At 44.6% G+C, this 14,055-nt stretch overlaps 1 protein-coding gene across 1 annotated transcript in view; it reads right to left on the reverse strand.

The window, feature by feature from the left end:
* The window catches only part of BMPER (BMP binding endothelial regulator), a 272,459-nt gene that overhangs the window by 64,545 nt on the left and 193,859 nt on the right, over positions 1–14,055 (reverse strand). The window contains exon 13 of the mRNA XM_015405739.1: positions 8,785–9,121. Coding sequence (XP_015261225.1) covers positions 8,785–9,121 — 337 coding nt within the window. The remainder of the gene's footprint in view (positions 1–8,784; positions 9,122–14,055) is intronic.

A 14,055-nucleotide genomic window follows, 5' to 3' on the forward strand; every position in this document is an offset into this window, starting at 1 on the left:
CTGAATTGCCAGTTAATATAATTAGGATGAGCTTTGAATAGACCACTGTAGATTTTGAATAAATAACAAATATCTCAGTTCTCAGTCAGGGTGGGGGGAATATTTGTCATACATTATTTTGTCCCTTGAAAGAACACAACACATCCCTGACTTTCTTGTTACAGTTTTAGCCTAAGCATGTTTAGAGTAAGTGGAGATATCTTAATCTGTGTTACTTAAAGTTATGCACTCTTTTGCTAACAGTATTTCTTTTGTTACACAGGAATATTTACAACAAATAGGCTGGAGGACTTGATATGCACCATATACTAGTGAAGTAAAAATTCAGGTCCATGACCTCATGGCTATGTCAAAGTAGGATCTGTACTCTCAGTTGTTACTGGCTCATCATCAAGCCACTAAATGTTCCATTCCATAGAGAGATGCCTGTTGGTTCAATCCAGCCATTCTGTTTGATGCACACAGCTCTCCCACACTAGTGGCAAGGTTGCTGACAGGGAAGGGAGCTGGGGAAGGGAAATCACCGTAGACAGAGCAACACACAGTGGAGGGGGTAAGAAACAGATCACGACCTTAATTTTGTAACGTAATAATAACGAATTCCTGCTCAGTAGCATGGTGGCTAGAAAGTAAAAGAGACACAGCTCCTACATCACCAGTTGCTACAATCAGCGTTGGGTAGTGGTTAGAAAGTCTAGGATTTGAATGATCGAGGTCCAATTCCTCACGCAGCCATGGGAGTTCATGGGGTGTCCTTGGGCCAGTCACTACCCTCTCACCCTAATTTATTTTATAGGACTGTTGCTGTGAGGATAAAATGTAGGAAGGGAGAGTGAAGTTGTATGCCACTTTGGGTTCCCCGTGGGGGGGGGAGGTGTGGTATGCCACTTTGGGTTCCCCGTGGGGGGAAAAGGTGTGGTATAAGCACCCAAATAAATAAACAAAACAAACAGGAAGATGTACCTTGCCATGCCCTTGAAGAAGAAGGAGGAGGAGATTGGATTTATACGCCATCCTTCAATACCTGAGGGAGTCTCAGAGCAGTTTACAATCCCTTTCCCTTCCCCTCCCCCCAACAGACACACTGTGAGGTAGGTGGGGCTGAGAGAGCTCTCTCAAGAACTGCCTTTGAAAGAACAGCTCTGAAAGAACTTATGACTGACCCAAGGACACACCAGCAGCTGCATGTGGAGGAGTGGGGAATCAGACCCGGTTCTCCCAGATTAGAGTCTACACTCTTAACCACTACCCCAAACTGGCTCTCTTGAAAACTTTTAAAAGAACTCGGCAGTTGTATTGCCAGTCAAAAAAAGTTAACTTCACTTCCATAAAAGTACATCCAAATAGTGGGTGCTTTGTATTCCTAACTAGGGAACAAATGACATCTTGTGGAGAAAAGAATCCTAAAATTCATGTTAAGATGTCTACAGAATATCATCATTAATACAGTGTTGTACGGATGGCTGAAATTCTCAGACCAGTTGCCTTTTTTGGTATTCGAAATGAACGTATCCTCATTTGTAATGCTCTTGCATGGTATATTTCTCAGAATTCTTATCAAAAGTGGATCACTTAAAGAAGACTGTCATGAAAATTAAGGTAGTATTTAAACAGAAGTGGCCAAGATTGCTAATGTTTCTGTACAAGCTTGGAAGTTAAAACAATGGAGTGGAAAGAAAGCAACAGAACTGCCAGCTGATCTGTCATTTAAAGATTATGTCTTATTTCGTAACATGCATAAGATACTTCTTGCCCTCCAGAGATCAACATGAAAGTAAAAGATGCCAAAATGGAAGCTGGTGCTGTGCAAATCTACTCTTTTCAAGCCATTCACAGATCAAAATCAGAATGAAACTACTCCATAGAATGTTATTATCTCCACATACAAATTTGTGTCGACATAATTGTGTATTTTTTTCCAGAAGTACGACTTAAGAGGTTCAGATCCAGTCACCTATTCTTGCAAAAGTTGTGGGGACAATCTATACTCACGTTGGACATCTTTTCTCTGTGAACTAAATCTACTCCTAACAGATCAAAATCAGAATGAAACTACTCCAGGGGATCTATAGAATGTTGTTATCTCCACATACAAATTTGTGTAGACATAATTGTGTATTTTTTTTTCCAGAAGTACAACTTAAGAGGTTCAGACCCAGTCACCTATTCCTGCAAAAGTTGTGGGGACAATCCATACTCATGTTGGACACCTTTTCTCTGTGAACTAAATCTACTCCTACAGAGTTAGCAAGCTTAGAGTTTCAGGCTACACTTCCAAGAGCAGAACCACAATACATTAATATGTGACAAGTAGACTTTGCTGAATCATGCCTCTTCATATCAAGCTCTCTTCACATCCCTCATAGTCACTTATCCTGCATCACCATGTCATCACAGTGCAGCCCCACAATACTAAAAAGTGTTTTCCAAGGTAGGTAAACTCACCTGGATTCAATGGTGCTCATTAGGGTTCACCTTATTGCCAGGAAACCAGTCGAACTAGGTCTCCACATGAGTTCAGTTCCCTTCCTATCTGCTCTGACCCTTTAAAGACTTAGGGGCCCGAGCTGTACCTCTGCCATGGGACGGCTCCTCCAGGAGTCACCAGATCTAGGCCTATTATCTTGGCCCAGGACTCAGCTCCCCCTCCAGGTTTCCCTTTCTCCATTATCTGTGCCTTCTCATCTTTTCTCAGCCAGCTTGCTTTCCTCTTCTTCCCCCTCTGTCTCTGGGTCTTCCCCCTGTTTGTCCCTGAGGCTCCACCCATGCTGACCAAGTCGGGTTGCCAGGTCTTATTTTGCCTGGAGTGGGGGACTTGGGGGAGGGGCATTCTGGGGTGGGCGGGGACATCACAATGTCCCTGGCGCAATGATGTGACTCGAAAGTGATGTCATTCAAATGGAGATGTTCAGCGGAGAATGGTCTAGTATTTGGGCAAACTCTAAGGTTTTTTCCCAGCTTCAAAACCATAGAGTTTGCCCCAATACCAGAGCATCCCCCGCTGAACATCTCCATTTGAATGATATCACTTTCGAGTCACGTCATTGCACCAAGGACATTGTGATGTCCCTGCCCACCCCAGAAGGCCCCCACCCCAAGTCCCCCACTCCAGGTAAGGTAAGACCTGGCAGCACAGTGACATCACATCTAGGACACATCATCATGTTGGGGATATTGCGCAGTGATGTCCCTGTTTGGGGGTGACGTCTCCCTGTCGGCAAGCTGGCCGGCAGTGGGCTGAAGCCCCAAAAATCAAGGTTTTCCCCAGTACCACAGGGGGAATGGCAACCCTATGTCTAAGCCCAGCTCTGCACCTCCCTTCTCTGAGCCATGTTAATCTCTTAACCCCTTTCTTGCCGTGCTCCACTCCAGCTAGGTTTGCATAGGGCTAGCCAGAGATACTTACTGCCAGCTCTGCCCCCGGTCAAAGCCTCAAGCCAGCAAGTCTCCTGCACCTTCTGCTGTGCTAGGAAGGCCAGCCTCCAGGTGTGAACTGGGGATCCCCCAGAATTACAGCTCATCTCCAGACTACAGAGATCAATTCCCTTGAAGAAAATGGAGCTCTGGAGGGTGGACTCTATGGTATTGTACCCCACTGAGGTCCCTGACCTCCACAGGCTCCACCCCAAAATCTCAAGGAGTTTCCCAAACTTGATCTTGCAGTCCTACACCACCATCACCTTCCAGTGGCTAGGAGGGGACCTAAAAGTCCTACACTGTGCTTGACTGCTGATCTGTGGGGGGAAGGTGGCACAACTCCAGTCCTAATGGGACAATAAGACTGATGGCACTATCCCAGGGCCTTGCCTGTCCTGGAGCAGCTGCTGCCTTTGACCTAATAGTCTGGGCCTACTCTGGCCTCTGTGCCACACATATACATTTCTGCACCCCCACTCCACACCACACCATTGGCTGCTGTGATTAGGAAACATGATTAGTTAAAGAATACTCTGAGGCTGAGGGGGAAGATTCAACACAAAAGGTTTCCCCAGTTTTGTTAGGGTGTGATCTTTCATAACCTGTACTAACTTCAAAGCAGTTTCCTTTGAAATACATGTACCATTTTGTTTGCCTCCTCTTATAAGGGATATTGTAAACCTGGGGGAAAGGGCTGAAAGGGGCATCCAAAATGATCAAGGGATTAGAGCACCTTCCCTACAAAGAAAAACTAAACCATATGGTATCTTGTAGTTCGAGGGGGGGAAGTTACTGGGGAGGGGCATAATAAAAGTTTATGAAACTTTGCCATAGTGTGAAGAAAGAGGATAGAAATTTCTCCCTTAGAACTTGGGGTTTCCCAATGAAGTTGATTGGCAGCAGATTAACGACACTCAAAAGAAAGTACATCTTCATAGGATGCAGAGTTTACTTATATAATTTGCTTCCACAAGATGCAATGAAGAACACTGGCTTGGATAACCTCAGAAAGGGAGTAGAAATGATGGCTAAAATGGAACCTCCAGATCAAAAGGCAGTATGCCTTTGAATATCAGATGATAAGACGCCATCGATGAGAGTAGACTCTAGGGATGGGCACAGACTGGTTCACAAACTAAGATTTGTGTTAAATTTTATCCAGTTCGTGGTTTGTGAACTGAAGTTCGTGGCAGGGCAACCTGCACAAACTTTCCATGAACTTTCAAGCAGTTCATGGAAGTTTGTGCTGGTTGGTGAATGGATACATTTCCAGACAGACAGTATCTGCTCAAACAAAATGTTTACCAACTTCAAAGCAATCTAGGCAGAATTTTCCAGCCTTGAAAACACGGTTGTCAGTTTCAAACTAGTCGTGTCAGTTTCAAGAGGTGGTTCCCCCCCCCTTTCCAGTGTTCACACAAAGGCACCAGTGTCCTTTGAAGTATAACAATGCATCATCTTCAAGGTACTACCTTTATTCTCTGTTTTCCAGCAATATTATTTCTACAGTGAAAAGAGAAAGTCAGCTATGGTAACCTTTGCATGTCATTTCCCTGTGATGTTTTGTACCTGCCTAGCCAAGATATAAATCACTTTTCTTCCTCATGTCAAGAAGTTTATTGCACTAAATTAATCACAAGCAGCTTTAAAAGAGGAAGTAGGAAGAAAAATCCCAAATATGAAATAAAAGAGCAGATGCAGTATTGGATGAAATGAAGCCTGTGCCTGGTCTCCGTTTTCAATTTTCATCACTTACCTGTGAAAAATGGCAGTGGTAAAATAGAGCTATTGCTGAAATATAAGCAGCAGATCTCCTTTGGATAACAGTACTTAGTGCTCTGTGTTGATCTAGCAATACAGAGGAAATTAAAGTGCTACAACCATCATGTAAAATCTCATCTGCTTGGATGGGGCTTCTCAGTGGTCATAGCCTCAAGCTTAGAATATATTGTAGGATGGGCTACTAAACTCCTGCACTGAAGCCATTGTATGATACCCTACTGCGGGACCTCAGTTCTTTGGGCCCCTTCATGAGTGCAATCAGAAGTTTTAGAGCTTTTTCTTTGTGATGCAATCCCATGTGACAGGGTTAGCATGGGAATAGCACAACCACATGGGCAAGGCCAATCACATGACTCTTCCCCACCTGACCGGAATCTTCTTTTCAGGCAGGGTTCAGATAGTGTGGGAAAGGTTTATACAATTGGGACCCACACCTCCATGGTTGTTTAACCTACAATGTCTTGAGGACTGCCTTCTCTTGCATAAACTTGCCCAGACATGACTTGTATCCAATTGCACAGTTCCAAAGACTTAAGGGCACATCCAAGAAAAGAGGGGTGTGTGATTTCTACTGATTCTGCCCTCCCATTGCACAGCTCCAAGGGTCCACTGACCCCCCTTTCGAAATTTCAAGGTAGGTCTCAGTTGGCTCCAATGGGAAAGTGAAGTTGAAAAGTCCCCAGTCTGCAAGGTCCACTCTGTGAGCAAATCTCATTGGATGCAGTATTATTTTCATAGGTCCTTCCTCCTATGGTCCCATCCTTGGCAGTACAGCACACATGAAAGGAAGATTTGTTCTATGGCAGCACCAATATTATTCAGTTTTCTGCCTTACCTATTTACCTTACTTCCTACCGGTCAAGGCCCTCTTTCAGAGGGCTTTTGAGTTGGATTCCATTGTGGTAAAATTAGTTCTTTCCCCCCTGCTTTTTCTGTAGATTGGCTGTGTTTGTTTGTTTTTTACTTTATTTTTTATTAAATTTTTGATGGTTTTATTGTAATTGATGTTTTTACTTTCTTGTAAGCCACCATATGGCTCCACTTTGTTAGAAGGGCAGGATATAAATATTTAAAGTAAATAAAATCACCTGTGGACACTTTTGTACATTTACAGGGAAGCAGATCCCATTCTGTTGGCTGCATGTCAAGAAAAGGGTTCTTTGGGGAACTGTGTCATGAGGAAGCACTAAAGCAGTTCGTAAGGCGTTTGACTTCTGATCACTGTGGTTTAGCCTACCCTGCACAACGAAAGAAAGGGTTGTGTCTCTTAACTACCATTGAGATCTTCCTCAGTGGGTCTCAATGGCTCTGGTCAAGCAACCCCCAGGTATTGGAGGAAGGGACCCTCCCCTCAGCTGAAGGGAGCAAGCTGATGGGTGTCTCTGTGAAAAAGGAAGTGCCACCTGGGATACTTGAACAAGCAAAGAAAGAAGAAAGACTGCTGGAGTTGGATGGAGCCCCAAGATCTCACTTTTGGAGGATCTGATGTGGTCTAAAAGATTTGCTATTCTGCAGGGATGCCTGTTTGCCTCCACCTGTTCCTTACCTATATAACTGTAAATAAAGCAATTCTGTAAGTCTCCAGTACTCTCCCTTCCAAAGGTAACCAACTCAGGAAAGCGCTGCCCTGGAACTTACCATCCTGCAGGGAAGTGGTTTGTGAGTAACAATAATACTTCCACAAAGGCCCTTCATTAGGGTTGCCAAGTGGAAAAATCTTCTTACCGGGGGACTCCCGGTCTGTGGCAGGAGCGCGCGCGCGCACCGCACACACATCACCAGGAAGTGACGTTATGACGCCGGGCACGCTGTGGGTGGGGCCACGACCATCCGAGGGAAAACCATAGAGTTTTCCCTCAGATTATCTTGGCCCCGCCCCCAGCGTGCCCAGCGTCGTAACATCACTTCCTGGTGACACGCATGCGGGGGTGGGGTTCCCCCCGGGGCCCAATCCGCCGGCGGCGGGGAACAGGCCTCTGGGGCAGGGGTTTCCCTGCCCCCCGGGGGGACTTGGCAAGCCTAAGCATGGTAGACAGTAATAATGTACATTTCTTGCAGTCACTTCACATAAGAAACTTCCTTTGGCACATGAATCAAACTTCCTTTAGAAAATCAATCCGCTCAATTATTTTAAATATGTTGTATCCAAAGGAAGTCTTGAACTGGCATAACAACACTTGCACCACCAGAATGGCATGTCCATTGTTGGGGGTGGGTTGTGAGTACTTCCCTCTCACTGCAGAACTCTACTGTTTATGAAGGTCCCTAACCTTCCTCCCCCAGGAGGAGAATTGGAGGGGGTCTTAGTGGGCTGCAATGGTAGGTGGAAGTCCTGCTATAAAAAGCATTCCACTCAAGGTATTTTGGATCCAACCTAACATCTCTAAGCCACCTTGAAGCTGAAGCTCTTGAAGAGGTTTACAAAAAAACAAAACAAAAAAATAAAACAAAAGCTATGAAATTCATAAAATGAGCAACAACTAGGGTTCCCAAGTCGGATCGGCGCTGGAGCAGGGGACTCCAGCACTGCTCCGGGAGTGTGCGCATGCGTGCCACAACCCCGTCACCCGGAAGTGATGCAACCACGCCGGGCACGCTGGGGGCGGGGCCACGACCATCCGAGGGAAAACCATAGAATTTTCCCTCGGATGACTGTGGCCCTGCCCCCAGCATGCCCGGCGTGGTCACGTCACTTCCGGGTGACATGCACGTCACGTGCTTTGGGGGTTGGGTTCCCCCTGGGGCCCGATCTGCCAGGGGCGGGAAACGGGCCTCTGGGGCGGGGGGGTTCCCCGCCCCCCGGTGGGACTTGGCAAGCCTAGCAACAACGAACAAACAGCACCAAAACCAAGAAACAATAAAAACAGCATAGCAACCCTTCTGGGGAGCCACCAACGAGAAGTCTCTCTCCCATGCTCGTCTGACCTATCTCTCTTCAGAGACTGAAGGCACAAGCAACAGGGCCCCAGGTAAGTTCCTTAGCACTCAGGTGGATCCCACTGCAATACCCAGGTTTCCAAAGCATAAAATACTATCTGATTTAAATAGTCTTACAAGCCAGCCTCAAAATTAGAAAGAAACACCAGCCTTTGGAGTTTTTGCTTCCACCATCTTTTTAAATTAACTTCTGGCATTCCCCCCAAACCTTTAACATTGGTTTAGAATGCTGAATGGTTCTCTTGGCCGCATTAAACATATGACATACTAGCAAATATCCTGTGAGATTCACTAGAGAGAAAATGACATTCTAAAAGGAACAGAAACGGACAGTTTGTTGCCTGGTCAGCTTGCTCTGTTCTGAATAAGCTCGTTGTGAGTTAGTAATTTCCGTGGAGTTACTTGAAAGGTGGTAGGTTCCAGTCCCCCTTTGCAGCAACACTATTTCTAAATTATTTCATAGGGTTGGACCCACTGTTGGCACCCCCCCTCTCTTTTTGCATACTATAGTCACTCTTCCTTACTAACTTCCTATAGTTCTGTCTCCCCCTTCCTTTCCCTGTTCCATTTCTAGTGGATGTCCAGCATGTCCTTACTCCAGGGTTTCTCCCTTGTTCCCACTTTGATCATCAAAAAGCTTGCACTTACCGATAAAACGTAGCATAGTCAACTGTTGAATGGCAGGTCTGGAAATCCCATGCTTTGAGTTTCTGGCATTCCCGGTGGGCACGGAGTTTTACCCTCACTGTTCCCTGGCATAGTTCAGGGAAATGCTTCCTTGGAGGGCGAGTGCAGAACTCATTTGACTCCACACGCCAGGACTCGGCGAAGTCATCCACGTCAAACTTGAAATTCCCATCTCCTCCAATCAGGTCATCTCTCTTGTGCCCATTGTAGTTGCCACACAGACCACATAGCCTGCCCTTGAGATGTGGCGCAGCCATGACTTCAACAAAACTGTCTCCATCCCAAGAGATTTCCAGCCCTACAAAAGAAGGTAAGATAACATACATATGAAAATCTGAAGGTGATATATGGTCAGAGCATTGGTCCCTCAAACAAAGTACTATCTGGATGGCAGAAGCTCTCTGATGTTCTTTTGCAGCTACAATATCTGAGCTCTTTTTAACCAGGGATTGAACCTTATAGTTGTTGATGGACACCCATTGAGTGTTACTCAGTGTAGCAGATAACTTGTCTTATGTTACTTGGCTTTGGAAAGTGCCATCTGCCCCAGAATCTTAACCTTTACACCTTGTTTACTACTTACAGGCAGTTTAAGTACAGTAAAATGAGATGAATAGATTGTGCCACTTCATGCTGTAGGTGGGAGATATTTTTGAACCAATCTAAAAAAATGCAGACAGAAAACTAACCTATTAGAGAAAAACGTTCTGACCCCACCCAAACAGAACTATATGCAATTGCCAGTCTTCAGTATTGAGAATATCAAAGGGATTCAAGATAATTTCAAGATAATTTTCATTTATTATGATCCAAGATTGGTCAACACCAACACAAGTGCACCAGAAAAACACAAAGCTGTTATTGGTCATGTTTCACTACCCCAGGTGCAGAATGAAAGAGATTCCCCACCAAATTCCAAACTAGTGTTTTTTTCATCGGTCCTAGGTAGGTCTCCAAGCTGCCCAGGCCTGGCAACAAGTTCTCCCACTCTTGAGAAATTGAGGAGCAGGAGAAAAAACAATGGCCTCTGAAGTGATGCTCTATGAATTTCCCATACTCTCTACAGCCTTTACCATAGAGTTTAAGGGAAAATTCCAGAATGCCACCTGGAAATGATATCACATCATCTTCAAACTGCACTCTCCTATCAGCATTTGCCTAGGCAGTGATGGGAACCCTATTTCTAGGGGAAGCAAAACCTATATCTAGTAGAAGACAGGAGAATAGTAAGTGATCACATGAGATCCACTTAGTCTAAAATCACACTGATGTTAAGAGCTTTTGCTAGAACTCAGATTCCTCTACCTTGAACTTTCTCCAGTAAAATATCCCTTACAGATTATTAATGATAACTGGCCTATTTCCTATAATGGGAAATTTTGCCCAACAATGCCTCAAATAGGAAGAGCACTAAGAGAAAGAAATGACCATCATGGAGCTCTTTCTGATCTAATGATCATGATTTTAATTTAGAGGATGTTAATCTGCTTCTCCCCCTCATGGATCACTGCCTTGTCGTGGCGAGGGGGCTTGCGCAGTTCAATGAAGCTGTGGGCTATGCCGTGAAGGGCCACCCAAGACGGACAGGCCACAGCAGAGAACTCAGACCAAGCGTGATCCACCTGGAGAAGGAAATGGCAACCCACTCCAGCATGTTTGCCAAGAAAACCCCATGGACAGTATCAAAAGGCTAAAAGATATGACGCCGGAAGATGAGCCCCTCAGGTCGGAAGGTGTCCAATATGCTACTGAGGAAGAGCAGAGGACAAGTACAAGTAACCCCAGAAAGAGTGAAGCGGCTGGGCCAAAGCCGAAAGGACCCTCAGTTGTGGATGTGTCTGATGGTGAAAGGAAAGTCCAATGCTGCAAAGAACAATACTACATAGGAACCTGGAATGTAAGATCTATGAATCAAGGTAAGCTTGACGTGGTCAAAAATGAGATGGCAAGACTGAACATCGATATCCTAGGAATCAGTGAACTAAAGTGGACAGGAATGGGCGAATTTAACTCAGAAGACCATTATATCTACTACTGTGGCCAGGAATCTCGTAGAAAAAATGGTGTGGCCTTTATAGTCAACAAGAGAGTGCAAAAGGCAGTACTGGGATACAATCTCAAAAATGACAGAATGATTTCTGTCCGATTCCAAGGCAAACCATTCAACATCACAGTAATCCAAGTCTATGCCCCAACCACTGATGCAGAAGAGGCTGAAGTGGACCGGTTCTATGAAGACCTACAACACCTCCTAGAACTAACACCAAAAAATGATGTCCTCATCATCATAGGGGACTGGAATGCTAAAGTAGGAAGTGAAAAGGTAACTGGAATAACAGACAAGTTTGGCCTTGGAAAGCAAAATGAAGCAGGGCAAAGGTTAACAGAGTTTTGTCAAGAGAACACACTGGTCATAGCGAACACCCTTTTCCAACAACCTAAGAGGCGACTCTACACATGGACATCACCAGATGGGCAACACCGAAATCAGATTGACTATATAATTTGCAGTCAAAGATGGAGAAGCTCTATCCAGTCAGTAAAAACAAGACCTGGAGCTGACTGTGGTTCAGATCATGAGCTACTCATTGCAAAATTCAGACTTAAACTGAAGAAAATTGGGAAAACCACGAGGCCATTCAGGTTTGACCTAGATCGCATCCCTGATGAATATACAGTAGAGGTGAAGAATAGATTCAAGGGTCTGGATTTGATAGATAGAGTGCCTGAAGAACTATGGACAGAGGTTCGTGACATCGTACAGGAGGCAGCAATCACCACCATACCAAAGAAAAAGAAATGCAAGAAAGCAAAATGGCTTTCTGATGAGGCTTTACAAATAGCAGAGGAAAGAAGGAAAGCGAAAGGCAAAGGCGAAAAGGAAAGATTTACCCAACTGAACGCAGATTTCCAGAGAACAGCAAGGAGAGATAAGGAGGCCTTCCTGAATGAACAGTGCAAAGTAATAGAAGAAAACAATAGAATGGGAAGGACTAGAGATCTCTTCAAGAAAATTGGAGAAATCAAGGGAGCGTTCCATGCAAAGCTGGCCATGATAAAGGACAAAAACGGTAGGGACCTAACAGAAGCAGAAGAGATTAGGAAAAGATGGCAAGAATACACAGAAGAACTATACAAGAAAGACCTCAATGTCCTTGACAAACACGACGGTATAATCACTGACCTTGAGCCAGACATCCTGGAATGTGAAGTTAAATGGGCCTTAGAAAGCATTACTAACAACAAAGCTAGTGGAGGTGATGGTATTCCAGCTGAGCTATTCAAAGTCTTAGAAGATGATGCTGTTAAAGTTCTGCACTCCATTTGCCAGCAAATTTGGAAAACGCAACAGTGGCCACAGGATTGGAAAAGATCAGTATACATTCCAATCCCAAAGAAGGGCAATGCCAAGGAATGTTCAAACTATCGCACAATTGCACTCATATCACACGCTAGCAAGGTCATGCTCAAGATCCTACAAGCTAGGCTTCAACAGTACGTGGATAGAGAACTACCAGAAGTACAAGCTGGGTTTCGAAGAGGTAGAGGAACTAGAGATCAAATTGCCAACATTCGCTGGATTATGGAGAAAGCAAGAGAGTACCAGAAAAATATCTACTTCTGCTTCATTGACTATGCTAAAGCTTTTGACTGTGTGGATCACAACAAACTATGGCAGGTCCTTAAAGAGATGGGAGTACCAGACCACCTCACATGTCTCTTGAGAAACCTGTATAAGGGCCAAGAAGCGACAGTTAGAACCGGATACGGAACAACTGATTGGTTCAGCATAGGAAAAGGAGTACGACAAGGATGTATACTGTCACCTTGCTTATTTAATATATATGCAGAGTACATCATGCGAAATGCTGGCCTGGATGAATCACAAGCGGGAATTAAGATTGCTGGGGAAAAGATCAACAACCTCAGATATGCAGATGATACCACTCTAATGGCTGAAAGTGAAAAGGATCTAAAGAGCCTCTTGCTCAGAGTAAAAGAGGAGAGCGCAAAAGTGGGCTTGAAGCTCAACATCAAAAAAACTAAGATCATGGCATCCGGCCCCATCACTCCTTGGCAAATAGAAGGGGAAGCTGTGGAAGTAGTGACAGACTTCACGTTCCTGGGATCCCAGATCACCGCAGACTGTGACTGCAGCCATGAAATTAAAAGACGCCTGCTCCTTGGGAGGAAAGCGATGGCGAACCTAAACAGCATGATAAAAAGTAGAGACATCACCCTGCCAACAAAAGTCCGCATGGTCAAAGCAATGGTATTCCCAGTAGTCATGTATGGCTGCGAGAGCTGGACTATAAGGAAGGCCGAGCGCCGAAGAATAGATTCTTTTGAACTATGGTGCTGGAGAAGACTCTTGAGAGTCCCTTGGACTGCAAGAAGAACAAATCAGTCAATCCTCAAAGAAATCAACCCTGACTGTTCCCTGGAAGGCCAGATAATGAAACTGAAGCTCAAATACTTTGGCCACCAAATGAGAAGGGAGCACTCACTGGAGAAGACCCTGATGCTGGGAAAGATTGAAGGTCAAAGAAGACGGGGACGGCAAAGGATGAGATGGTTAGACAGTGTCATCGATGCAACGAACATGAAGTTGAGCCAACTTCAGAGGACGAAGGAAGATCGGAAGGCCTGGCGAGAGCTCGTCCATGGGGTCGCGAAGAGTCGGACTCGACTGTGCGACTGAACAACAACAATCTGCTTCTATTGTTTGCGACCTCTGACACCCAAAAATCAGTCTCTAAATCCAGGACAGCAAGTAAGTAAATATGGAAGGCCAGTTCAGATCTGCAGTAGACTGATTTGGAACCAGGATTTTATTCAGTGCTGTTTTTCCAGCAAAGGTTCAATCATATGAAACAATTTATAGTTCCTTAGGATTTAAATACTAAATCCAGACCTGTTTTCCCCCAATTCACTGTGCTGTACAGCAATTCAGAACCACTGAAATACACTTTAGGCTCCAATAAGCAGCCATATATGTTTCTTTTTCTAACTCTTTTGGAAAAATAGTGAGTGGTTATTAGCCAGAATTGTAACAAAGGTGCTATTTTCATGCCTCCTAAATGTACTGTACACCGTGTATTTTCATTTCGGCGTATGTGGAAAATTGAATTAATTAATTGAGCCATGTACTGGTGGGGGAAAAAAAGAGTTATTTTGTGGAACAAATTTGAAAAACAGTCCTTGATTAAACAATGTTTGGGACTTTTTATT

The sequence above is a fragment of the Gekko japonicus genome, unplaced genomic scaffold (assembly GCF_001447785.1).
Source record: "Gekko japonicus isolate JY-2015 unplaced genomic scaffold, Gekko_japonicus_V1.1 scaffold58, whole genome shotgun sequence".
NCBI classification, from domain to species: Eukaryota; Metazoa; Chordata; class Lepidosauria; order Squamata; family Gekkonidae; genus Gekko; species Gekko japonicus.